The following is an 11,670-nucleotide window of genomic DNA, read 5'->3' as shown; positions in this document are numbered from 1 at the left end:
GTGTAGACAGCAGATCAACCTGTCTGGGTAGTAACGGAGGAACAGAGAGAGCTGTATGTGTAGACAGCAGATCAACCTGTCTGGGTAGTAACGGAGGAACAGAGAGAGCTGTATGTGTAGACAGCAGATCAACCTGTCTGGGTAGTAACGGAGGAACAGAGAGAGCTGTATGTGTAGACAGCAGATCAACCTGTCTGGGTAGTAACGGAGGAACAGAGAGAGCTGTATGTGTAGACAGCAGATCAACCTGTCTGGGTAGTAACAGAGGAACAGAGAGAGCTGTATGTGTAGACAGCAGATCAACCTGTCTGGGTAGTAACGGAGGAACAGAGAGAGCTGTATGTGTAGACAGCAGATCAACCTGTCTGGGTAGTAACGGAGGAACAGAGAGAGCTGTATGTATTAACCGTTTAGGCAGTACTAGGAGCTTATATCGTTCTTTGTTGAATATTCTGTGTGTGTGTGTCTGTGTGTGTGATTCTGTGTGTGTGATTCTGTGTGTGTGTGATTCTGTGTGTGTGTGATTCTGTGTGTGTGTGTGTGTGATTCTGTGTGTGTGTGTGATTCTGTGTGTGTGTGATTCTGTGTGTGAGAGATTCTGTGTGTGAGAGATTCTGTGTGCGAGAGATTCTGTGTGCGAGAGATTCTGTGTGCGTGAGATTCTGTGTGTGTGTGTGATTCTGTGTGTGTGTGTGTGTGATTCTGTGTGTGTGTGTGTGTGATTCTGTGTGTGTCTGATTCTGTGTGTGTGTGTGATGCTGTGCGTGTTTGTGTGTGGTTCTATGTCAGTGCCTCTGCCAGTGTGTGTAATTCTGTGTGTGTTTGTGTGTGGTTCTATGTCAGTGCCTCTGCCAGTGTGTGTGATTCTGTGTGTGTTTGTGTGTGGTTCTATGTCAGTGCCTCTGCCAGTGTGTGTAATTCTGTGTGTGTTTGTGTGTGGTTCTATGTCAGTGCCTCTGCCAGTGTGTGTAATTCTGTGTGTGTTTGTGTGTGGTTCTATGTCAGTGCCTCTGCCAGTGTGTGTGATTCTGTGTGTGTTTGTGTGTGGTTCTATGTCAGTGCCTCTGCCAGTGTGTGTAATTCTGTGTGTGTTTGTGTGTGGTTCTATGTCAGTGCCTCTGCCAGTGTGTGTGATTCTGTGTGTGTTTGTGTGTGGTTCTATGTCAGTGCCTCTGCCAGTGTGTGTAATTCTATGTGTGTGGTGTGTTTGTGGGCCTTCATGTCACTGGTTTAGACAGCTTCATCTTTAAACAGATGCTGTGTTTACCCCTCTAACTCTGCTCTGGTTGGATTCTCAAACCTCCCCTGGCTGGTTTTGGATGGATGATTGAAGAGGCATGTACAGTGCAACATGGAACTAGAAGAGAGAGAGACTGATTTGGAGCCTGCGGTTTACATGATGTCGTGGCAGAAGTCTTCTATCCTGTTTTCCTCAATGAGAGAGTGGCCTGTCAGCATAGATGTCCCCCAGCTCCACTTATCTCTCTCTCTCTCTCTCTCTCTCTCTCTCTCTCTCTCTCGTTGAATCACAGCAACGTTGCATCAGACAAATATGATACCAACCAACTGTCTTTCTCATACCAGTGGTGTGTGTGTGTTCTCACGGTGGTTGGTGAAAGCAGACACTCTACAGCTCTCCTGTATCTATCGTCTGTGAGGGCGAGACTCAACAGGCACACGGGGGAAAGTCTCTCACCTGAACACAACTAACGACCACCACACCCAAACCTAGCGTAGCCTGGGGCAGATTACCCACATACAAACACATACTGACTGGCTCAACGTTACAGCACTGTTTTGTGTACTCGCACAGTACCTTTGTACGGTGTAATCCTCAAATGGGGAAAAACAGGCTTAGGTCTCTGTTCTGTTCTGTAATGCACTTCAGTGAGAGTAACTCATCATGGTTTCTCTACGTATACAGTACGTATGCTTTCCAACTGGAGCAAAGTTCAGTCAATAGAAAGAGACCTGGACATATTTATTCTCACAGGAGCGCCCTCTCAATTTCTCTCTCGGTTTCCTTATCTTTCTCTCTCTCTCTCACTTTCATTCTCACTTTCATTCTCTCTGGTTCTCTTTCCCATGAGAACCTGTCTCTATTCTCTGGTTACAGGTATTTAGTGTCATTTTTGGCAGGGAGAGATGGGATAGTGGAGGTATTAGATATCCTACTCCTGTTATCTAAATCGGCCATCTCAGGGTGTGGTCTCAGTGTATGTGTGTGTGTGTGCTGGCCGGTCACATGCAGTGGAAACTTACTGTGTTGTGCTGCTGGCGTAAACATTGCTCCCTTTCACCAGTGCATCCTCTCCCTGTCCTCCCCTCTCCCTCTCTCCTCTCACTCTCCTCTTTTCTTCCCACTCTCCCATCTTTTTCTCTCTGCCCTCTCATGGGATTTCACTGACCTGAAGCCTTGTTACACTGTTTCTCTGTAAGAGGGTTTCAGGCAGCTCTCTGTCTGGTCTTGCTCCTCATAAATGGCATCATGGAAAACTCATACCGCCTGGTCTGCCCTCTGTGGAAAATATGGTTTTACCCCATAAAACAGTAACCTTGTCAGGATTTATAGTGTGTGTGGCCACAGAGCAGTGTTCATATCAGGTGGTTCCTGGTTCTATAATACAGAGAGAGAGGGAAGAGAGGAGGGGGAGTTACAGGTGGTTCCTGGTTCTATAATACAGAGAGAGAGGGAAGAGAGGAGGGAGAGTTACAGGTGGTTCCTGGTTCTATAATACAGAGAGAGAGGGAAGAGAGGAGGGAGAGTTACAGGTGGTTCCTGGTTCTATAATACAGAGAGAAAGGGAAGAGAGGAGGGAGAGTTACAGGTGGTTCCTGGTTCTATAATACAGAGAGAGAGGGAAGAGAGGAGGGAGAGTTACAGGTGGTTCCTGGTTCTATAATACAGAGAGAGAGGGAAGAGAGGAGGGGGAGTTACAGGTGGTTGCTGGTTCTATAATACAGAGAGAGAGGGAAGAGAGGAGGGGGGGTTACAGGTGGTTCCTGGTTCTATAATACAGAGAGAGAGGGAAGAGAGGAGGGGGAGTTACAGGTGGTTCCTGGTTCTATAATACAGAGAGAGAGGGAAGAGAGGAGGGGGAGTTACAGGTGGTTCCTGGTTCTATAATACAGAGAGAGAGGGAAGAGAGGAGGGGGGGTTACAGGTGGTTGCTGGTTCTATAATACAGAGAGAGAGGGAAGAGAGGAGGGGGAGTTACAGGTGGTTCCTGGTTCTATAATACAGAGAGAGAGGGAAGAGAGGAGGAGGAGTTACAGGTGAGATTAGAATGAGGAAGAGAGGTGAATGAAACTCTTCCTGCAGAATGTATTGTATTCTCTCCTGGCTGTCTGATGATGTGAGCTGGTGCTGTGGAATCAGGTGGATCCTAATGTGAGCGATGCCCCTGCAACGGTGCGTGTGTGTGTATATGTTAGTATGTGTTTGATTGGTACACTGTCAGCTGAATGCCTGTGTGGCCTGTGAATGCCAGGCTGTGAGAGACAGACTGCCCCAAGTCCTCTACACGGTGTGTGTGTGTGTGTGTGTGTGTTAGGAGCGGGTAAGCTATTAGAAATGGAGGTAATTTTGGAAGAGCACATTACAGTATATTCCATTCTCTCTATCCCTCATCTCTCTCCATATTTTAACAGGTTGTGTAAGGGGGATTGATAACTGTATTTCATCCTAGTCTACAGAGTCTACAATACACTCATCACAGCTCCTTCTTTTCCTGCCAGTGCTCCATAGATCCTATTGTGTTGCTTAAGCTCTGTTCTCTGGATGGCAGCGACATCAGGTTATTGTCCTTTTTATTTCCATTGACCCTCTTTATAGAAAATGAAGACGAGTGATTCATAGTTTCATACACCGACCGTTATTCTTGAAAGAATACAGTCATTGAAGCTGTAGTGACTTAATGGGTGACAGTATTAAAACGATAGATATTAATTCATCAGATACAGACAACAGCCATGTAAAGGGTTAACTCTAATCCAGGAAGTGAAAAGCACACAGCAGTATCAGTTGGGGAGGAGCATTTCAACATGACTTTGCTGAAGCGAAACTGAAGTAGAGAGACATACAGACTATTTTGTACAGGACAGGGAACAAACTTTATAAATAGCTAGACGCTGTGACTCCTATATCTGTGGCACCACAAACAGAAAGAACCTTTTCCACGAACACATACAGGTGAATAGAAATCATTCTGGACAGTTAATATATGCTTTAACATGTTTGTCTTCTATTTTCCTTTTATCTACAGTATGTTAAACTTTTCATACTGAAAGGATTTGTATCTATATTGTTACATCATCTATGATTGCTTAATGTTGTCCTAAACTGAATTCCAGAAAATGCTCTGTCTAGATATGGCCTCCTCCAGCAGTCTCCTGTCTGAAGAGCAGTTCCTGTGCTCTATCTGTCTGGATGTGTTCACTGAGCCTGTCTCTATTCCATGTGGACACAACTTCTGTAAGGCCTGTATCAGTGGATACTGGGATACCAGTGACCTGTGCCAGTGTCCATTGTGAAAGGAGAAATTCTACAGGAGGCCTGAGCTTCGCATCAATACTTTCATTTCTGAGATGGCTGCTCAGTTCAGGAAGTCCGTTCAGTGGAAAGCTACCAGCAGCCCAGGGCAACGCCCAGCCAAACCTGGAGAAGTGTCCTGTGATGTCTGTACTGGGATGAAGCTCAAGGCCCTGAAGTCCTGTCTGGTGTGTCTGACCTCTTACTGTGAGACTCACCTGGAGCCTCATCAGAGAGTCCCAGCCTTAAAGAGACACAAGCTGATCAACCCTGTGGAGAACCTGGAAGACAGGATGTGTAAGAAGCACGAGAGACTCCTGGAGCTGTTCTGTAGGACTGACCAGACATGTCTTTGTGTCTTGTGCTTGAAAACAGACCACAAGACTCATGACACTGTCCCTCTAGAGGAAGAGTATGGATAGAGGAAGGCTAAACTGGGGAAAATTATGGCAGAAGTAGAACAGAAGATGCATACACATTTTAGGAAGGTTCAGGAGATCAAACACTCAGTAGATCTCAGCAAGAGAGAAGCAGAGAGAGAGATATCAGACAGTGTACAGGTCTTCACTGATCTGGTGCGCTCCATTGAGAGAAGCCAGGCTGAGCTCATTGAGGTGATTGAGGAGAAGCAGAAAGCAGCAGAGAGGCAGGCTGAAGGGATCATTAAAGAGCTGGAGCAGGAAATCACTGAGCTACAGAGGAGAAGCACTGAACTGGAGCAGCTCTCACACACTGAGGACCCCCTCCACCTCCTACAGAGCAGTCCATCCCTCTGCACCCCTCTACCCACCAAGGACTGGTCTGAGATCAGTGTTCACAGTGATCTGTGTGTGGGGACTGTGAGGAGAGCTGTATATCAGCTGGAGGAGACACTGAATAAAGAGATGGAGAAGCTGCCTGAAGTCAAACTGAAGAGGATTCAGCAGTATTGTTCTGAGAATTATGTTCTCAATGTTAACTTCAATTAAAATACTCAGTCTGCAATCCGGAATTTGTAAGATTCTGGTTGAATGAAACAGACAGAGTCCCAGCTTACAATAGTCAAAATGTTTATTCACGAGGGCGCTGTGAAGTCAATTTTACAAAGACATCTATTATATACCAGGCTCCGCACACACATACACACGAACATTAAGGAGAGTTAGTTATCTTCTTCCCCAGAACTCTCAACACTGTAGATCATTACCCAGCCGACAGTTTCATTCCTCTGAGATTAGGGAAACCTTGAGGGGTCCTCCCTCTCATATCTTAAACCCTCAGAGTTCAAGCTATGTCAGGTCAACCACAGTTTAATGATCCTCTGTGTTTTCTTAAACACACACACCAACATTCCTCTCTTCCCCAGTCCAACCTAGTTAGCCTTTATGTTTAACAATTTAATTACTTATTATACATGCTACATAACCTATCTCACTAATAGTTAGGTTTCAGGGTAGAATTATTTAATCACTATCTTTAAACATAGAAATTCTTCTATCAAGTATGCAGTGGATGTGACTCTGGACCCTGATACCGCACATCCCTCTCTCGTCCTGTCTGAGGATGGGAAACAAGTGAGAGATGGAGATACAGAACAGGATCTCCCAGACAAGCCAGTTAGGTTTTCCACCTGTCCCTGTATCCTGGGAAAGGAGGGCTTCTCCTCAGGTAGATTCTACTATGAGGTGACGGTCAAGGGGAAGACTGACTGGGCTTTAGGAGTGGCCAGAGAGTCTATCACCAGGAATGGTTTGATCACACTAAGGCCTGAGGATGGATACTGGACTGTGGCACTGAGGGATGGGAGTAAGTACCTAGCCTGTAACTCCCCCACAGTCCCACTCTCCCTGAGAGAGAAGCCCCAGAAGGTGGGGGTGTTTGTGGATTATGAGGAGGGTCAGGTCTCCTTTTATGATGTGGAGGCCAGGTCTCATATCTACTCTTTCACTGGCTGCACCTTCACTGAGAAACTCTATCCATTATTCTGCCCCTGTCTTAATGATGGTGGTGAAAACTCTGCCCCTCTGATCATCTCTCCTGTCAATCAGACAGAATGAGTTTTCAATTGAAAATCTAACGGACCAGTCACATTTGTCAATTTAGAATGAATCATTAACATTCATGATGAGTATCCAGCAGCAATGTAAGATATTACCAAATATCTCTGTGCTCATAGTAAAGTATTTTTTGTGATACAATTTTCACATTTTTTTTTTTTATTAACAAACAAAACAGACACAACAAACACAGTCAACACCACACAATATCACTTATAAAGTATGACTTTACATCTGGGAGTTACATTTCAGATGACGTTCTTATCGTTACATCATATCAGCACTACATGCTGTGTGTTTGTAGCTAGTTATATTTTGCACTGTATATCTCTGTTGATCCTGACTAGCTATAATGAAGACTGTGCATGGAGTAAAATTCTGGATTTTTAGGAAATAAAATGCATTTGAATAGTGATGAAATTGTCATTCTATCTAATACTGTCCCAAATGTTTTACAATAGTGATGTCTATAGAATCAGCTTGGAACAGTGGCAGTATGCTATGGGGTCTGTGGTTGATATCATATGGAAATGTACAGTTTGTGGTAGTTGATGTAATTGTACTAATAAATGGTCCCGTGTGGCTCAGTTGGTAAGACATGGCACTTGCAACGCCAAGGTTGTGGGTTCAATTCCCATGGGGGACCAGTACTGAAAATGTATGCACTCACAAGTTGCTCTGGATAAGAGTGTCTGCAAAATGTGATTTAATTGGATATACTTTTTGTAAAAAAGGAAAATCTACCTGATGATATGGCTGTGTGTAAAATGGTCTGTTAATTTTGTGGTTTTGCTGTCTCATCACCACAATGATCAAATAGAAATTGTCCTGCTTAAAGGCCCAGTGCAGTCAAAAACTAGATTTTCTTGTGTTTTATATATATTTCCCCACTGAGGTTGGAATAATACTATGAAAATGATTAATACACTTTTAGTGTAAGAGCTGTTTGAAAAGACAGTCTGAAATTTCAGCCTGTTTTGCCTGCCAGGTGACATCAACAAGCGGTAAATGAGTTAATTGACCAATAAGACAGAGTTCCAAACCTCTCTGCCAATAACAGCTAGTTTTCAGTTTCCCCCACTCAGACCACTCCCAGACAGTCCTATCAAAAATTCTTACTTGAGAATTGCCCTTTGCTAAAAAGCTATTTTTGTTTCTTTTTGACCATTGTAATTGAAAATAATCTCAGTGCGGTACTTAATTGTTACCCAGAAATTATTTGATATTGAGAGGAAAACGGCTGCATTGGACCTTTTTAACAAATAAAGGCACCTGTTATGGCACCTTGTCTGTCTGCACTTGTAAAAACATGAATGACATTCATTGTGAATATAAAGGAGATAACTAGTGTATGAAAGAGAGAGATAAATAAATATGAAGTCAGTAAATAATGCATCTGACTCTTGACATTAAACCCATTATGCCATAAATTAAAACCAGTCTAAACAATTGTAATTTAGCACCAGAGAGAAAGAGAGCTTAGCCATGTAAGGGGTTAACTCTGTTCCAGGAAGATAAATCACACGGCAGTATTGGGTGGGGAGGAGCATTGTAAGGTCACTTTGTTGAAATGAAACAAAAATATATCGAGAGTGAAACTAAACTTGAAAGGCATTTAGCTTGCAAAGTTTTTCAAACTAAACAAATCTCTACTGTAGACTTGGTCTCTTTTGACACCACAAACAGATTCACGGATACAGAGGACAGTTGACACTATTGTGTTTACGTTTACTCCTGTTGTATCTGCAGTAGACCGATGTTAAAACTTGTCATCATTTGGTTCAAATATTTAGGGCGACATTTTACTTTTCTAAACACAGGCGCGATGACAATACGAATTTGTCACAAATCTTCTAGTAGTGGGATATCGCTAAACTTCCATATTATTAATGTCCATCTTGATGCAGTTCGTAAAGGGCGGAAAAAGGTCTAATACTGAAAAGTTATTGAAAATGTTGAAGGCCCACAATTATCTGTGATATTGACAGCTGTTTTTGATAATTGAAATGTAATGATCTATAGCCATCAATTCTTGAATAGTATCATTGATACCCAAGAAAATAGTAGCTTTGGTTACTCCATTGCTTGTAAACAATGATTGTCTTTGTAAACAAACAATGTATAGCTTCAATTTATGTTGATGTTGACATCATGGACTGTCAGTCCGTTTATCCGTACAGTTGCTATGAATTTTAAAGTGGTTGCACTTCTCCGGCCCCACCCCTTAACTTTACAGCAAACCAAGTGTTGTACTGCTGTAAATATCATGGTGAGTCTTTTAATGGTGAGTGTAGGCTACAATGTCACACTTAAAGGTACAACCATGTTTTAAGATTGATTAGTATTATCCAATAAAGCCATGACTCTAAAGATTAAATGATCAAAAACTATAAATCATATGGTTTCACCTTTGGTCTCTGTCTAGATATGGCCTCCTCCAGCAGTCTCCTGTCTGAAGAGCAGTTCCTGTGCTCTATCTGTCTGGATGTGTTCACTGAGCCTGTCTCTACTTCTTCTGGACACAACTTCTGCAAGGCCTGTATCAGTGGATACTGGGATACCAGTGACCTGTGCCAGTGTCCAATGTGTAAGGAGAAATTCTACAGGAGGCCTGAGCTTCGCATCAATACATTAATTTCTGAGATGGCTGCTCAGTTCAGGAAGTCAGTTCAAGTGAAAGCTACCAGCAGTCCAGAACAATGCCCTGCTCAACCCCTAGACATCCCCTGTGACTTCTGCACTGGGATGAAGCTCAAGGCCCTGAAGTCCTGTCTGGTGTGTCTGACCTCTTACTGTGAGACTCACCTGGAGCCTAATCAGAGAGTTGCAGCCTTAAAGAGGCGGGTGGCAGGTAGCCTAGTGGTTGGAGTGTTGGGCCAGTAACCAAAAGGTTGCTAGATTGAATCCCAGAGCTGACATGGTAAAAATCTGTCGTTTTGCCCCTGAACAAGGCAGTTAACCCATTGTTTCTAGGCCGTCATTGTAAATAAGAATTTGTTCTAAACTGACTTGCCTAGTTAAATAAAAATTTAATGTTTTAAAATAGACACAAGCTGAGAGACACAACCCTGTGGAGAACCTGGAAGACAGGATGTGTAAGAAGCACGAGAGACTCCTGGAGCTGTTCTGTAGGACTGACCAGACGTGAGTGTGTCTTGTGCTTGAAAACAGACCATATGACTCATGACACACTGTCCCTCTAGAGGAAGAGTATGGAGAGAGGAAGGCTCAACTGGAGAAGACTGAGGCAGAAGTGCAGCAGATGATCCAGGAGAGACTGAAGAAGGTTCAGGAGATCAAACACTGCCCGCACCGAAGCACCTCTCACTCACATGGCTCTCCATCACGTGATCAGGTCTTTCTCACAGGCTACAAGTAAAGACAGACATATCAGGGAAGAAACTGTGCGTGTCCTTATCCAATTCTGAGGTGCATACTGTATTGAAGATATTGGAAGAACTGTCCACATTTACGTTTCGTCAGCCAACATGATGAGTAGGTCTAACGAACATAAAAGCACTAACCTATGTCAATCTACTATCCCTGTAGTACAAAAGTTGACCTATTCTGTGGTGCATTTTTATGGTGAAAATGATATTCCTCAAACTTGAAACTCATGTGCTGCTTATGTATGCCAGTTAGGCTCTACACCCCTTGTAAAGTAGATTAATATGCTTAATTTTAAGTTATTTGGCCACTTTAGTTGTTATATAAACCTACATGAGGTGTGCGACTATGATTCGAAAAAGTCTCAAAAAAAGGCATTGTTTCTTATGTTGGGCATCATTCACAAGTGATAATATTGTCATCCATCAGACTATTCTTGATTTAATCTTGTTTTTACATATACTAAATAATATATGTGTTAAATTTGTTTTGATTTAGAATGGACCATTATCATGCATCTGTATCAAAACAGGGGCAGCGGAAAAAAATACATGTCATCTATGGACTTAAATAGCGAATGGAGGACGCTTTTCCTGTGATTTATTTTCATGCCAGCCAGCTAGGCTATACTCCTGTTGTAAATATAAGCAATGTGCTTAATATTAGGAAAGTTGAGAAATAAATATAGTAGGCCTAGCCTATAGAAAGCTGACCTTTTCAGTAGAGGCCATCACTTTGTTTTCTTTCGTAATTGCATAGCCTATAGAAATGTTGTGCAACATGAGCTCATGGGCCCTCATGAAGTGTTTGATTAGATTTTCTAATACATTTGCATTGATGTCAGAGTGATTAGAAGGACAATAGAGTGCTGAGTACCAGGCAGTTAGCAAGTTTGGTAGGCTACTAATGACCATCAGCAGCATCAGAGCTTGGAGAAGCCTAATTACCGTGACTAAACGGTCGTGTGGAATTTGACTGCCTTCGTGACTCGTGACCACCGGTGTGGCGGTAATATGGTCACCGCAACATCCCCCCTCATCACCACAATTATCAAAGATCAATTTTCACTCTTTACAAATAGTCACCTGTTATGGCACCTTGTCTGTCTTCCTGTCTGCACATTCATTGTGAATAGAGTAAGATAATAAGTGAGTGAATGAATGAAGAGGAATGGAAGAGAGACAGAGAAATATCACAGAACATCTGATTGTTGACATTAAACCCATGCTATGACATCAATCCAAACTATAAACAGATGTAAATAAGCACCAGAGAGAGAAAGAGTTCAGCCATGTAAAGGGTTAAAGGCCAATTCTGCCACTTTTCAACCTCATATTCATCATATCAGCACGAAACCAGTGTCTACATAATATTATGTGAAAACGGTGTGTTTTTATGATCTGTGGTTAAAAAGATAAGAAGAAAGGAACAAAAAATGCTCCTCTGTGACATCACAGGGTAGGATTCAACATTTTAAAAACCTGCAAAACCTGCAAAGAGTTTCTAGCCAGAGGGAGGGTATTGTCTTGCTCCCCACGTCACTGCGAATCTCATAGTGTTTGAAAAAATGTTTTAACTTTGATGTCACCGTGTAGAACTTTTTAACCCAACATCAGTGTCCAACCTCACTAATGCTCTTGTGGCTGAATGGAAGCAAGTCCCCGCAGCATGTTCCACCGTCTAGTGGAAATCCTTCCCAGAAGAGTGGAGGCTGTT

At 42.9% G+C, this 11,670-nt stretch overlaps 2 protein-coding genes across 3 annotated transcripts in view; both read left to right on the top strand.

Annotated features, from left to right (window-relative positions):
• Positions 1-11,670, top strand: part of LOC106576221 (carbohydrate sulfotransferase 11) — an 83,377-nt gene that overhangs the window by 43,917 nt on the left and 27,790 nt on the right. The gene's annotated exons all lie outside the window — the stretch shown is intronic.
• Positions 4,355-7,960, top strand: LOC106576220 (E3 ubiquitin-protein ligase TRIM39). The gene is given in 2 exon segments (XM_082963915.1): positions 4,355-5,456; positions 5,997-7,960. Coding segments are annotated over 2 exon segments (1,671 nt in total). The 5' UTR covers positions 4,355-4,356; the 3' UTR covers positions 6,568-7,960.

Source organism: Salmo salar, chromosome 17, assembly GCF_965601325.2.
Source record: "Salmo salar chromosome 17, fSalSal1, whole genome shotgun sequence".
NCBI classification, from domain to species: Eukaryota; Metazoa; Chordata; class Actinopteri; order Salmoniformes; family Salmonidae; genus Salmo; species Salmo salar.
Note: the sequence above shows the minus strand (reverse complement) of the source record. Positions and strands in the feature narration are given on the sequence as shown.